General features: G+C 42.5%; 2 protein-coding genes across 2 annotated transcripts; one reads left to right on the plus strand and one right to left on the minus strand.

Annotated features, from left to right (window-relative positions):
• Positions 1-2,609: 2,609 nt before the first annotated feature.
• On the plus strand, positions 2,610-14,884 carry LOC101855414 (mediator of RNA polymerase II transcription subunit 29; the record flags this gene model as incomplete). Its single annotated transcript, XM_013080827.2, has 3 exons — positions 2,610-2,695; positions 3,608-3,692; positions 5,176-14,884. Coding segments are annotated over 3 exons (387 nt in total), but the record flags the coding sequence as incomplete, so codon positions are not given.
• On the minus strand, positions 11,892-13,554 carry LOC101860882. Its single transcript, XM_005095378.1, has 3 exons — positions 13,449-13,554; positions 12,812-12,921; positions 11,892-12,755 (listed from the first exon to the last, which is right to left on the minus strand). Exons 1-3 carry the CDS (start codon positions 13,552-13,554, stop codon positions 11,892-11,894), a joined length of 1,080 nt encoding a protein of 359 aa, XP_005095435.1.
• Positions 14,885-15,890: the final 1,006 nt, after the last annotated feature.

Below are 15,890 nucleotides of genomic sequence, written 5' to 3' on the forward strand. Positions count from 1 at the left end.
TACTCAGGAGGGACCAAAAGTGTACAACTTTTATGGTTGTCTGGTTTATGATTTGCCTGTTCGTCTATTCCGATCATAACAACCTCCTGAGTGGGTGGTTGGCGGGTGCTCTGGTGTGGTTTGCTCCTTCTTTCCTAACAAACATCTATCGTCCTTATCTCTCCTCCTCCTTTTTTTATGTATGTTACTCTTTGTAACTCCTCTATTCTTCGGCACATATATGACCTAATTGTGTTGCAAGTGCCGTAAAACCCTTACTAAAACTAAACTTCTTTTTTATGTTTGTTACTCTCTTGTAACACCTCTAATCTTTTGGCGCTCATATGACCTTATGCAGTCGCGAGTGCCGTAAAACCTCTTCTTAAACTAAAAAACGACTTGACAATAGAAAGATAAATCACGCTCAACCCTACCGATGTCTGTGGTGTAGCGGTTAGGCTCTTCACAGCTGCTGGCACGAGACGCGGATTCAACTCCTGAACTGAGTGGGGAGAATTTTTATTTGATCTCAGTCTTTCTGCTCGTATGTTGCAGTATCCCTCTCTGGTCAGGTTGGCCCTGATAGACAGGGTCAGTTAAGTAGCTCGTGTCCTAAATTATCTAAATTGAGTGGATGGTGATGTTAAAAAACCTGTATTTAAAAAAACCCCAAACAAACAAAAAAGTGAGCAGAGTAAGCCTGATTCTCCGTTTAGACTTCTCTGTTGACATCCACCCCTTGGCGCTCATATGACTATTCAGTTGCGAGCGCTGTAAAACCTTACTTAAACTAAACTATAAAAAAAAGACAAAAGAACACGCTCTAACCTGACTTCCCTTGGCACCTTCCTGTGTGTCTGCTGTCTGGCCTCAGAGCTCCGTGGAGCAGTGTGCTTGATGGACGAGGTAGTGAGGCCATCCATCAATAACACCACGAACCCCCGGCCCGTGGGTGGTTGGCAGGTGCTCTGGTGTGGTTTGCTCCTTCTTTCCTCTATCAAACATCTGTTGTCCTTCCTTATATCTCCTCGTTTTTTGTTTGTTACTCTCTTGTAACACCTCTAATCTTCGGCATTTATATGACCTAATTGTGTTGCAAGCACTGTTAAACTCTTACCAAGCAAACGGACCATGCAGAAGCAGTCAATTTGTGTTTAGTCACATCTGTAGGACAGAACCACGATGGATTTGTCACAAAGCTGATTGCCTTGATAAGCGTGCCCAGTTTTTCCGAGAGACACAGCGTGAAAGTTTGGATCAAGTGCTGGAGATTTTTATTAAGTTTGAACATCGCTGGTAATTGCTCCGCCTCATCCTTAGGCCCAGTGCACATTTATTGATACCTTTGATTCATTTGATAATGTGATACAGTCTGGATTATCCTTCATGGAGGGGCAATAGCTGCCATTTTGGCTCGGTTTGATAAAATCCGCCAAAAACAATGTTTGAATTGGAGGATTTGATAAATTTTCACCAAAATGGTAGTTTTTGCTCATCCAATGAGTGAATTCTAGCTGGCTCTTGACTCGATTTGACTGGATTCATTTGACAGTTTGCACTGGGTTTTTAGAACGAAAGCAAAGTCTAGGGCAGGTATATTCCTGCAAATGTTTATAGAGCCTAAAAGGTTCTAAGAAGACTGTTGCAACTTTACCTCTCATGGACAGAACAGGGGTGATGGATTAACCTGAACCTTCTTTTGCCACTTTTCGGGTCAAATGCAGTGACAGTGACAGTCTTCATGGGAACAGCAAGATTGCTAAACCTCCTTGTGTCACATTATAGTGTCTTTGTTAATACATGTACTGTTGAACCTGCTTTTAATTTATGGTCACCGTCTTGTAGAGTCAATCACCTGTAGGAATGTGGGTGGCTGGCGAGTACTCTGGTGTGGTTTGCTCCTTCTTTCCTATAAAAAAACCTATTCTCTATCTCCCTTCCTTTTTTGTGTGTTATTCTCTTGTAACACTTCTTCGGCACTTATATGACTGTATTGTGTTGCAAGTGCCGTAAAACTCTTTCTAAAACTAAAAAATTGTAGGAGTGGCCTCTTCCCATCCCCTCTTTTGCGCTTTTGGTACACTATGATTATAATAATGACACTGTAAACTGTCCACCTCTGTCTAAGTTAAGAGTAAGACGGTTACTTTTCTCCCCAACAATGGGTGAGTGTCTAAAAGTAGGACAATTTTCGCTGTATTAACTCTTGAGAGCCTGAGCACATTCAACCTTTACTTTACCAAAACTGAATACAGGCCTTTGACTGGGGTCTGCACTGCCTTTGCTCTTCACATTGAATGCACGCTTGAGTACAAACTGATACCCTTCTGGGTAAAAGCCTGCCTACAGCCAGGCATATATTGCCTTTACTCTGATTTCACCATGTGCATGCTAGAATGTACATAAAATTGTCCATGTGGGTGGTTGGCGGGTACTGTGGCGTGGTTTGCTCAAACATCTATCGTCCTTATCTCCCCTCCTTCTTTTTTGTGTATTTTACTCTCTTGTAACACATCTATTCTTCGGCACTTATATGACCTTATTGTGTTGAAGTGCAGTAAAATTCTTACTAAAACTAAACTAAAACTTAAATAATTGTCCATTGTGGTATGATGCATGCTTACTTGTAATTGTTTCCTTTGATCTTTTTATCACAGAATCTTTTCAAGGTTGGAGGTCATCTGTTTTATCAGAATGCACGCCAAGATGAGAACGGGTGAGTGGTTGAAAGTATAGATTGTGCCTCTGTAACATAACCTTCACTTTAAAAAAAACCCCAACCTAATTTGGATCAGAAAATTATTCATGTCCGTTGTTGTGTCTCATTGATATCACGTTATTTTTAGTTGTGGTGTCAATATGACGCCAAAACATGAAAGTTTGGACCAAGAAGAATGCACGCTTTGGTGTTATGTGTACAGTCTCCTATTTCAACTCTTCTGAGAGCATGCTTTAAAGATTTGACGTGGGTGGTTGGCGGGTGCTCTGTTGAGGTTTGCTCCTTCTTTCCTATCAAACATGTATCATCCTTATCTCTCCTCCTTCTATTTTATGTTTGTTACTCTCTTGTAACACCTCTAATCTTCTGGCGCTCATATGACCTTATGTAGTTGCGAGCGCCGTAAAACCTCCACTAAAACTAAAAACTAAAAAATTTGACAATGTTATATTTGGCAATGAAAAGTAATTTAACAAATTTGTTAGATTTACTTGTGCTGTTTGAGAGTAAACAGGATGAAAATTGTATCCTAGGTTATGGTTAGAAAGTAGCCTACAAACTAAATCTGTGCAAATACTGTTAAGTTGAGAATTAATATTATCTTTTGTATTCTGGTGCTAATGTAATTATACACTTGCCAATTAGTATAACTTTATATAAAATTATATGATCATACCTTGGAACAGCTAAAAAGGAGGTTCAAGACTGGCTGACTTATTGACCTGGGCTAAAACTGTGTAGAGACTGCTGTCTTAAATTATTTTTATTCTATTTAAATTTAATCAAAGTTTTAGCATTTCAAGAAATGTTAAACGAAAAGAGGCAGGCTGTTTTCATGTTACCAAGTCATGTACTTGACATGCAAAAGTAGAGTCATAATATTAATATAGTGAAATGCCTTTGTTTCAGCGTTCAAATTGACAATGTGTCTGGCCGCTTTGAAAAGTGTCTGGAAGAGTTTTACGCCATTTGCGATCAGATTGAGATAAACCTGGTAAGTACAAGGCATTGTAAAGCTCTGTTTGCTGCTCTTTGGAAAGTGAAACCAGCATTTGGTTTAGATATAAGAACGTAGCACTTTTCTCGTTGTGCGATTTTGTAGCTGTGCCAGTAACGTTGGGGGCACATGTTGTGTCTGTTGTTTTCACCCAATGACTGCCAATCTGTCGATTTTGCTTTTCGTTTCTATCTCTGTCCCCACCTGAGACTGAATAGTATAAGCTCAAATTTTACCTCCAGGGGCAGTGCCACTGACTGTAGTGTCTTTAGGCCATTCTCAAAGGGGGGGACATTTCTCGTTCAAGCACAGTAGAATTGCAAATGGGCTGATTCATCATGTCACGCTCATAACTGCCTGATCTACAACAGGGAACTGCTGCTTTTTCTTTCCTAATCCTTACTATTGTAATTTTCCTCTACTTGTTTTGTATGTTTGTCACTCTCTTGTGACCTGCTATTTTTGGGGTGCCTTGATAGTCGAAGCAGACCTTGTGCTGTTGAAGCTAGAGAGGTGAGCAGAATAAGTCTGATTCCCTGTAAAGACTTCTCTGTTGACACCCACCCTTTGGCGCTCATATGACCTTATGCAGTTGCGAACGACGTAAAACCCTCTACTATAAAAGAAAAAGCTCATATTTTTAGTCTTCTTCTCGTCTTGATCAATGTAATGTTTGTTAGTAAAACTGTAGATAGAGGAGGAGTGAAAAGATCACAATTCAAACTTTGTATTATTGCAAAGCTCATTTGTGCCTTTACTGGAGATGTGCTGTAAAAATGTTCTTGGTTAATGTTTCTCTGACCCCCTCTATTCATCTTTTCGGAGGCCTGCCCCTTCCTGTGTTTCCATTTGATCCTTGGCTGTAGGCTCTCGCTGCTACCCTGTCTAGTCGTTGTCTTGACATTGACAGGCCTAAACCATTCAATTTGTTATAAAATTTGCTCTCATGTAATGCAAGCAGGGAGTTAAACCAGCTAATTCTTTGATAATGTTGATAGAGGTGTTAAACCCATACACTTATTTAGTGGGTGGTTAGCGGGTGCTCTGGTATGGTTTGCTCCTTCTTTCCTATCAAACATATATATTTATTGTCCTTATCGCTCCTTTTTTGTGTTTGTGCTACTCTCTTGTAACACCCCTAATCTTTGGCACTTTACATGACCTTATTGTGTTGCAAGTGCCGTAAAACGCTTACTAAAACATGCTTAGTAAAACTAACTAATTCTCTGATTCTGATCGTCTCATTGGTAGTGTTAATATATGAACATTCAGCCCATACCCTTACTTTTGAAAAAGAAACAAACTGAAAATAAGAGAAAAAGAAAAAGCCCCAAAAACTTAAAAAATGATTGCTTTGTTCCAGAGACTGATCGTCTCGTTGAAAGTTTTGATAAGGCATACACTTAGATCTATTTAAAAAAAAACAAAAAACCCATCAAACCCCTTTAGAAAACTAACAAACGTGCTTGTGTTGTTCCAGAGACTGGCCCACGAAGTGATCCAGCAGGACCGCGACAGCTCCCGCAACACGCCCATCTCCGTGCTGCCGCCCAAGACGGAGCCCCAACAGCCCGAGGGCCAGCTGTACTCCCAGTACCTGTCCACTGTCAGGGCGCAGATCAACTGTGCCAAGGACATCCGGGACGTCCTTCACGACTGCCTCAAGAACTTCCCCGAGCACTCCTCCCATCCGTGATCCACCGCTGAGACTTTTTGTGTATTGAGTTGTGAGACAGCCGGTGTCTGGAATGTGGTGACTGAGAGGTTCTTTGCCGTGGGCCGCCTGAAGACAAGAGTTCTATTCTCGAGTGGTGCTCTTTTTTTTAAAAGTTAAAATTAAAATTTTTTTTGGACATGCAGTGTCTCCATCTGTGTGCTGGGAGGTTGTATTTTTCTCAACCTGATCTGGCCCAGGGTTGAAGCAGCCTGCCTCTCAAATGATCTGAATTGTGTCAAAACTTAGTCACTCTGCACGACATCCCTTCTTTTGGTCCCACTCCTTGGGCCAAAAATATCACATACTGCTCGAATAAAACTCCCACGGCTGGTTCAGAGCTATTTCGAAATTTGAACTGGGTACTGCAATACTGTAGAACATTACTAAAGCTGAACTTTTAGTTTTAGTTCCAGAAAAAATATCCCGCTGTAGGCAAGTTCCCGTTATAGGAGTGCAATGGGGAATTACTGAAAAATCAAACACTACACACTCTTCTCTTCTTTTACTTTTTGGCCAAGGGCTATGGCACATCACTTTTGGAGTGGCTCACGCAACGCGTCTCTCAGCACGATCTCTCTCTGCCTCTCCGTTAAACCCAAGCACAGGTAATTGAGTTGACATATATTAAAAAAAACAACTGGAAGGGGATTCTGATAAGGTCCCGCTGTAGGGATGGTGCGCTATAGTCATGTTCTACTGTATCTGCTAAGTTTACCATCACCTGCAGTAAATTGAGTGACAGACAGAACACCAACATTTGTGGTGAAGTGGCTAGGTGCTGCGCTGTCGCACGGAGGAGACCCAAGTTTGATTCCTGAGTGGGGAGAAAATTTTTGTCGAGTAGGCCTATCTCTTTCTGCTGAGATTTTGTATCCCTCTTAGCGCGGATTGACCCTGACAGGCAGGGTTGGAAGCCCAACCTGCCTATTTTTCATTCCCACAATGTTCTCATCAATAAATATGTGTGTGTGAGGGCGTGTAGACTATTGTAAAAGTGTTTGAACTCTGCGTTGAGAGCATTTGGGACTGCATAAACTTTGTGCTAGGGATCAAATTTTTCATGACCTCTTGGCATTCCTTTCTTAAATTGTCGTTGACATGGAGTATCCGATGAATGAGCAGAAATGTTCTCTCTGGCATTTTCTGTGACAAAAAGTGGAGTTCCCTGTACACCTTCATGTTCCAATAGACAGTAAGCTTCGACTTTTTAACGAGACCCATCAAGTTTATTGTGAGACCGAATAATGAGTTGAATAAAAGTGTTGATGCTGCCGTTGGTTGAAGAATGATAGAGCACGAATGATGGTCTATGAGCACGAATGATGGTCTATGTTTAACTCACTGAGCACCTCGCCCCGATTTGCCTCCAAGCCCCAGGGGACCACCCATTTCACCCACTTTTTAAAAAATTCATAAAAAATTGAGATGAAATGCTATTTCTTTGAAATTTTCTGTGCTTTTTAATAAGATATGGGTTCAATAGACACAATTAACACATTTTGTGAAGAATGAATGACAAAAAATGTATAGTATGAGACAGAAAGTTGGGTCAAATTTGCCCCAGAAAAAAATTTTTGAAAAAAAAAAAGGAAATGATGTGACAAAGCAGAAATCTAATAAACTTACACAACGTAGTTGTGGCAGTGTGTGTTTGTGTGTAGGAGAATGCAGCATGAGTGTGTACAGTGAAGTAGCATAAAAAAGTAAATGATAGGCTAATTATTTTTGACAAATAAAAATAAAAAGATCTAGATCTTCCTTGGTGCCTGGCTGAGAAGTGTTTTCATTGTCAGTGCTGTTAATGCTAGGACTAGATCTGTCAATAGATGTTCCAGGTCTGGGTACATATATATATATATCTTCTCCACTTTGAGGGCTGGTTTGAACTAGAGTTTAGTACTGGGGCTAGATAGATATCATCCCCAGCCGGACCAGGCTGCGTACTCGCTGACGAGTCAGATTCACGATTGAGAGACGATGTTGGTCTAGATTTAGGTCTAATGTAATTTTTTTCAGTCATCTTCATCCCTGCTAGGTGAATTCACATTTTGATTTATGAAGTTATCTATCTGATACTTCACTGTCACTTAAATCTTCACCAAAATTATTGAGAGTTTCAATAAACCTCGACACTACTCGCCGTGCCATGCTTCGTGTACGAGAAACTACAACGAACTGCGCGGAAGTTCCTTACTTTCAGTTGTTCAGTCCGTTTGACAAATAACCCATTTATTCGCACTAAAAGTGGTGAATATACACAAACCACAAAGAACTAGCTTGTCGATATCCTGTTTAGACCACTAGGGCTATTTGCAAGCATTTTTAAACTAATGGGTTTACTTTATAGTCAGTTATAGTTAAACCTGCGTACGCTGCGGTCGCGGTCCGCGTTTTGTGGCTCCTTCTGGGGTGGGGTCTAGACGACTCACGAAAAATAATCCAGGAATTAATGAGGCACGCTTGGACCAAGCAGCGGTACAAGTACCTCCTCCACTACTTCCCTCGACTTACGCCCGAAGTCGTAGTTGTAGCTGGACAACTGGTTGAACTGATGGACACCACCCATCCCTCCCACTGTTGTAGTTGCACAACTGGTCGAACTGATGGACACCACCCATCCCTCCCACTGTTGTAGTTGTGGACACTGGTCGAACTGATGGACAACACTTATCCCTCCCACTGTTGTAGCTGCACAACTGGTTGAACTGATCGACACCACCCATCCCTCCCACTGTTGTAGTTGCACAACTGGTTGAACTGATGGACACCACTTATCCCTCCCACTGTTGTAGCTGCACAACTGGTTGAACTGATGGACACCACCCATCCCTCCCACTGTTGTAGTTGTGGACACTGGAAGGAATAGTGGTATCGACACGGCCTCTGGGGGATGTTGCGGGTAACCGCGGTCTTTCTCGCTGAGGAATTTGTCGACAGTATGGAGACAAAGTGTTTGTCCCGCCATACCGTCCCGGCGAGGTGACCAGACTGCAGGCTCTTGATTTCACTTCACCCCGCGTCGGCGTTTTGGTCTGGTGTAGTCTCAATGGAGCAGGCCACCCCTTCCTATTTGTACGAATAGTTCCACACGAGTACGTGCTCATTTCTTCAAGCAGATGGTGTACTAGTTTCACCGATGTAAAAAACTGTCGAAATGAAAGTGGTGCCACTTGTGCAGATACCGCTTGGCGACTCTCGTGACCTCGTGGTATCCAGAGCCATGTGGCTGATCCTCGACGGTTTTGCAGGCGTAGATGTTGAAGTTATCGTTTTGGTCTGGTCTCTAAAGAGCTGGCCACCCCTTCCTATTTGTACGAATAGTTCCACACGAGTGCGTGCTCTTTTCTTTGAGCAGATGGTGTACTAGTTTCCTCGACGTAAAAGAATTGTTGAAATAAAAGTGATGCCACTTGTGCAGATACTGCTTGGCGACTGTCATGACCACGTGGTAGCCAGAGCCATGGGGCTGATCTTAGGCGGTTTTGTCTGTGTAGATGTTGAACTCTAAAAGATACTCAAGTGACAGCATCAGCTGCATACCAGGCCTTGATACCGCAAGGGTTCGGCTTGCCTCGGATGTACTGTTTGAAGCTGTCTCCCGGTGAACGGTATCATAGCTTCATCTATGCTGATTTTCTTCGAAGGAAGGTAGTGGTCTTGAATGCTCTGTCATCGTCGTAGTTTTCTACATGGAAAATTTCAAAATTTTGCGCAGAATTTTGCGACCATGTCTAAACTTCTTTTTCCATACTGTTTTAAAAATATAAGTACCAATTAATCACAAGCTGAGAAGTAGCACAAGAGACAGTAAATACCCCCCCCACCAACAATTAGCAACGTACAATCTGTATTTTCGTTTAGAAGCACAAGCTTGATAACATAGAATACCAGCAAAAGGTGTGACCCCATAGAAATGAGACACCATTGTATTATTTCAAAATCAGGTGAGCTGTCAGTTTGAGCTATGTCATTGATACATTTGTAGCGGGTTACACAAACTTTGTACTCTGTTCTTTTGATAACAGGCTGCCAGTGAAGGTCTTTCTAGGATTGGCGTTACATGATCAAACTTTTTCTTTTGAACAACCATGCTGCACAATTCTGAGTTATCAGAATTCGTTTGATGGGGAAAGCACTATATATAATGATTTTGTACATGTTTTTCATTAATTTGAAACAAATATCAAGAACATTTTTGTTTGAGAAAAATGCATTGTATACTTTACTTTTTATCAATGTTTAGGCGAACAGTTCCACATACATATATATGTGTGTTAAGCGTTGTGAGGTGTTGAAAGAGGGCTGGCAACAAGTAGTAGTTATCCATATACAAATGGTGTCCTTTACAAAAAACATCCATCCTTCTCCATAAGCCCACACACAATCTTTTCTGTACATCCGGCTGTGTCAGGCTAGCAGCTTCATCCAGGGGTGAAGTTTGTGCACAATAAATATCGAAGTAATAACAGTACCCTGTCGAGGACTCACAGAGGGTATAAAGCTTTTTCCCCAAGCGATTTAGTTTAGCGGGATTGTAAACTTTGAAGCTCACACGCCCCTTGAAAGGGCAGGTCGCTTCATCAACAGCGATGTCTCTTTGAGGAGAATAATCTGACGCAAAGACAGTCTGGTGAACCCATCCGTTTTCAACATCAGCCGGATGGTTGGCATCGTGTTCTGGAGCAAAATCTAACAAACTAACGTGTGCTGCATTCCGTCTTTCTCTTCCCAAATCTCCACTCTCAAATACTTCAGATTCATCATCAAAATCAGAACTGTCTTGAAATACGTCTACCAACTCCGTTGAACTCCCGGTCGTGGAAATCCATCACGCACGAAACAGGTTGGCTGGCTTTGGTGCCCAAGTGGGTCGCAAAGGACATGATGCTGCGCCTGATCTTGCCTTTCACGAGACACCGCGAGGGGGGAGCATCTATCCACCGGCTGCGTTGACGCCAGCAAGAATTATTATGTGCTCCTTTTAGTTTGAGTCACTGGTTCTTGAGAGAAGAGCTCTAGTGCCCTTTTTTTCGCTACAACTGCACTTGGCCTGTGGAAGAACGGTAGGCCAGTTTCGTCCATGTTCCAAATGGTGTGTGGCTTGTCCTGGAGTCCCACTTGTCATGGACCGTGGTCAGTAGAGAGTTAAAACTCTTGTCAATAACAGCAGTCTCGTTCAGCATACAGAAGCGTCTGTTCTCACACGGTTCTTGCTTCCTAATTGTCAGCTCGGGATAACGCTTTTTAAAATCTCGCCAGTAGTCGTTTCCTTCCAGGAATAGCTTTAGGCCCAAATTGAGTTTTAAGGTTTAGTTTCTTGGCTAATCTCCTCGCTTTAACTCACTCGGGACCAGCCCTATTTTCGGACACAAACCCTTGGGACCTGGGTTTTAGGAGGGTTTTCAAAAGATTATTTAGTGGTGTTGTTGTTGGGTTACAAAGCTGAAATTTGGCACACTTACAGATACAGCCTTTCTAAACACAGTGCATTTAACGAAAATCCTCTATGTTGGATACTTTTTTTCCCACGATTTTTCAAAAACACACCCTTTTTGAGAAATTCAAAAAAAAATTTTTCAGCATCCATGATACAACCCTGGCTAGGTTGTTACCTATATTTGCTGTAAAAAGACCCTAAAAGTAAAGATTGATAACTGTTATTGTGCAAGGCATGTGTATGCTTGGAATTCTGGTGAAAAAGAGACTACATTTTGCATCAAAACCCACATGGTTAGCACAGACAGAGGTTGAGAGAAAATACGAGAAGCCTCGTGAAAAAGCAAAACAAAACATACATGCAAAAACATGCAGTTTGACTCACCAAAGGCTTGTGTATCCAATAAGTATATACTCCAGTAATCCAGGGGGCAGGGGGTTTAGTTACAGTACTCCTTCTTTGTGTGGAAGTCCTGAAAGCAGGGGATCACACACAGGGGTACTTTGTGGTATGGGCACCAGAACGACGTCTCTTTCCGCTTCATTGTGGAGCCCGGTTGCTTCGCCTTCTCATAGCACACCTTGCAACTCCGGGTGGGACGTTTCTTCTTCTCAGTTGAAGGAATGTAGTCCGGGAAGCAACGTGAGTGAAGGCGGTCAAGCTGTGTGGGAGCTGGGTCCTCGGAATCTCCTGGACTCCTTCTTGCCAGCCCAAGAATTCCTCCGCCATGCCCTGTCCAAGCTTCTGGATGAACTTGGAAATCGGCAGAGGCTTCCCACCTGTTGACGTCTGTTTCCTGTTGTACAGGATGGATGCCTGCACCATCATGAGGGTAAACAGATACCCAAACAGTTTTTTCCACCATTTCATGGTGCGGCAATGGAAGGGCATATAGACCATGAGTTGGTCGCTGCGGTCTACACCCCTCATGTTGAGAGTGTAATCCTGGACCACCTGCGGTTTCTCCTTGGTCTGGGCCCTTGATCTCACTGTCACCCTTCTCCGTGGGTCATGCACCGTTGTCAGAAGGTTGACAGACTTTTTATCCTGCCACCAGTTTGTCTTGCCGTCGGTACGCACTCTCTTCAGTCCTTAGATTTAGCGCTGCCAAATCCTTCGGCATACCAACACGGTTGGCTCTTACCGTACCAACAATCATGGTTCCGCCTGCGATCATCTCTTGGTACAAAGCTGGACAGGTGTAGTAGTTGTCCGTGTACAAAATGTACCCTTTGTTCATCAGCGGCATCATCATTCGTCGGCACACATCCACGGGTTTGTTGCTGATGGTAGGGTCGCCGGCATAAATTTCAAAGGCACAGACGTACGCGGAGGCACTCTCGCACAGCATGTACAGCTTGATCCTCCACTTGCTGGGCTTGTCTTTCATGTACACCCTGAACCGCAGGTTTCCCCTCCATGGGCAGATGGCTTCATCGATGACGAGTTTCTGTTGAGGGGTCACGAGGTCTCGGAAAGTAGCAGAAAGGGGATCGATAATTGGTCGCAGCTTATGGAGAGGGTCATGACCAGTTTCTCGGAGGGGGATGTACGTGGTGTTGTCGTTGAGATGCAGGAGGCCAAGAATCTGCATGAAACGGTTCCTTGACATTATTTTGGAGGCGAACGATGTGCGGATGATTTCTGCCGTACTCCAGTAGTCCTTCAGACAGGGTTTCTTGACCAGTGACATGTGCACCCAGATGGTGAAGAACCCCCACAACTCCTTCAGTGTCACTGTGCTCCAGTTCTTGTAGAGACTCTCAGGGGGCAGCTGTCTTCGACCCAGCTCTGAAGCAGCGCACCTGTTCGTCTCTGTCTTGATAACTCGTAGGATGTCTGCCGTGAAGAAGAGACGGAAAAAATCCAAAGGAGTCACGACATTATCTGGTACGTGCACGCCAGGCTGCCCAGTAAAGGGGACCCCAGGAGGAAACCCAGTCAGATCCTCAGTCCAGTCACCTGAGGTGCAGGCGCAGGTGCCACATCACCAGACGGTCGCATGCGTTTAGGAGGCGGTCCTGCAGACGTTGAAGGTCCTGGGTCGGCATCGTCGCTGTCCTCATCAGGACCTGAAAGTATAAACATGAATGTTCGAAAAATTTAGACGACTCAAAATAACAGAGCATCAATTTCAATTTTATAATGCTTGCCTGAGTTAGAAACAGAATCTAAAAATCTACATCTAGATGTAAATAAGAGCAATGATACAGGATCTTGGGCTGACAAAATAAATCTTAGTCTGGACCTGACTTGGTACTACGGAATGACTTCAGTTCTAGATCTAGATCTAGTAGAAAATAGCTTGGTAGTGATTCACAAGCACAAAATAGCCTCCTAGATCTAAATCTTGATTTTTAGATCTGTACTAAAACAAAATAAAATCTAATGTAGATCTAGATTGTTATCTTTGTCATGATGAAATGAGGTACAAGAAGTAAACACAAAAAGTAGGCGTGGCATTGTTTACTTCTCGAAAGTGATAGATCTAGATCTAAACTTGCTCCATCAAAAACAAAATTCTCTCCTCAGTCGTGATAGTCAGTCCCGAGATGCAGTGACAACACCCTATTATCGCCAAGATGTAAATATTTCTCACCTGAATCAAAAAATTCCCCATCAGAATCAGTTTCTTCAACATCGGAGTCGAGCGTCTGGAAGAACTCAATCACTTCAGTAGCCTTTTTTCGCTGGGGTCGAGACATGATTTGATGTCGATCGAAAAACAAACTTCGAAATCTCCCTCGTTCGTTGAGAGTCACTCTTCTTTAGGTCACCGGAAGAAGGAATGGATCGAGTACCCGGATATTACAATAAACATGGATAATATATGGGATTGGACGATTTTTCGGGTTTTTATTCTCATCACGAGTTCGAGTTAACTCGTGATCGGTCCTCAGGCGACGGGAAGCCATCACGAGATAACTCGTGATTGGTCCCCAGTGAGTTAATGAGGATCATCCTTTTGGTAAAGGAAAACCCTCTGGAGCTTCCTCTAAGATTTTCTTCACCATTTTTGATTCAATTTCTTTCGGAATGCTTTGCATCCGTCCAGGCGTCCTAGCCACGGTTGATCGGCCTGCTACATGGTCTATTAATGATTAACGTGGCTTTGGGGATGTTGTACTCATTTGAGGCCTTGATATTACTAAGGCCGTTTTTGATGGCTTGGACAGCCTTCGTTTAGGTCGTCAGTTAAGTACTTTCTGTACAGCATTCTGTGAACAGAAATGAGTCTACGAAATTATGTTTAGGGAAACGTGGTCAGGGATTTTAAGTGTTTTCAACATCAATTTTAAGTCTAAAATTGCATGGTGATTGCGTGGACGGACTTGAAGATCTTATTCATTACTGCACTTTAAACTCCTGCTATATTATATACATGTATATTAATTCAAATAAAGAAAAGAAAAATATTTTAGGTTATCGATAGCTGAAATTAGGACTTGGGAAGACGAATTACAAAATTAAAAAAATATAAAAAATGAAGGTCGAAGTTGCCTCATCCTGGTCGAAGTTGTGCCAAGCCCGGGTCGAAATGAAACTTACCCCAGGTCGAATTTAACTAATTTAGGCACACGAGTAAAATAACAGGGTGTTTAGGAAAACTGCCTGTCAGTAAATAAATAATGTTTATTTTTGTTAGCCAAAGAAATTTATTAATAATGAACGAAAGTGGGGTAAACGGATGAATTGGGTGGGCATGGTAGCGCACATCAGCGATTCGGGGGTCAGCGGTGACGCTGCACATTGGCGCCTCCAAGTGGCAAATGGTTAAGAAGAGGCGATGCTTTGTGCATGTCTGTCTGAGTGACGTACTGCGTGCATGCACGCGCATGAGAGTGTGAGTACACAAGTCTGGTCACATTCCTGTGTTTGTATGTGTACGAGACGACAGCTTTTATGATCACTACCGTACATATTATTATATGTACCTTATTACATTGTATATATTTTGTAAAATATACATGTTCATGCCCTTGACTCTTTTATGTTCTTGATTAATAAAAATGTTGTTACAATAAACTTAATAAAGTTTGTTTGATCTAATTTTGTTGAATGCCTAGTTTCAATAATATATCTCACTTTCTTTTGTGGGTGGTTAGTGGACGCTCGGGTCTAATTGATTTTTATTTCACGTCAAACTTCTCTATCGTCCTTTAACTCTTTCTTCCTTCTTTTGTTCTGTGTAATTACTCATTTGTAACACCTCTAGTCTTTGGCACAGTGGGTGGTGAGCGGGTGCTCTGGTGTGGTTTGCTTCTTCTTTCCTATCAAACATCTATTGTCCTTATCTCTCCTCCGTTTTTGTTACTCTCTTGTGACACCTCTAATCTTTGGCAGTTAGATCTATATTATGAAATTATTGTGTTGCAAGTGCCGTAAAACACGTACTAAAACTAAAACTTTAAAAAATCTTTGACACTTAAAAGAGCAATGTTGCAAATGCCCTAAAACTTAATAAAACTTAAAGGTAAACACTTTCTCACGCTAGTTTATGAAGCATGGCACTACATGTATCTTCTGTGATGTTCACTTGCCTTTTCCGAAAAAGGAAGTTTACCGACGGAAGGTTGAAAGATGTCACTTCCGACTTCTTTACTTTCCTCTGTTTCTGTCTGTCCTACCTTTTCTTAGCACTAAATTACCATTATCGGGTCCTTGTGCTTCTCTTTACCCAAACAACCAAAGGGGGGATATTTATATGTTCTTTTGCACAGTAGAATTGTAAATGAGCTGATTTATCAATGTCATGCTCCTACTGTGCCGGAACGACATAGGGGGAACTGCTGCTTTTTCTTTCCTCTTCCTTACTATCATCACTTCACCCCTACTTCATAGTACTTCTTTTGTGTGTTTGTCACTCTCTTGTGAACTGCTATTTCCGGGGTGCCTTGATAGTCGAAGCAGACTTTGTGCTGTTGAGGCTTGAGAGGTGAGCAGAGTAAGCCTGATTCCCCGTTTGGACTTCTCTGTTGACATCCACCCCTTGGCGCTCATATGACCTTATGCAGTTGCGAGTGCTGTAAAGCCTTACTAA

This window comes from Aplysia californica, unplaced genomic scaffold (assembly GCF_000002075.1).
Source record: "Aplysia californica isolate F4 #8 unplaced genomic scaffold, AplCal3.0 scaffold00102, whole genome shotgun sequence".
Taxonomy (NCBI): domain Eukaryota; kingdom Metazoa; phylum Mollusca; class Gastropoda; order Aplysiida; family Aplysiidae; genus Aplysia; species Aplysia californica.

Coding starts and splice junctions, on each gene's coding strand:
- LOC101860882 (XM_005095378.1), bottom strand. CDS start 13,554: ATGTCTCGACCCCAGCGAAAAAAGGCTACTGAAGTGATTGAGTTCTTC. Junction 12,922..13,448: donor TGGGGAATTTTTTGATTCAG/GTGAGAAATATT, acceptor TTATACTTTCAG/GTCCTGATGAGGACAGCGAC. Junction 12,756..12,811: donor CACCTGCGCCTGCACCTCAG/GTGACTGGACTG, acceptor TTTACTGGGCAG/CCTGGCGTGCACGTACCAGA.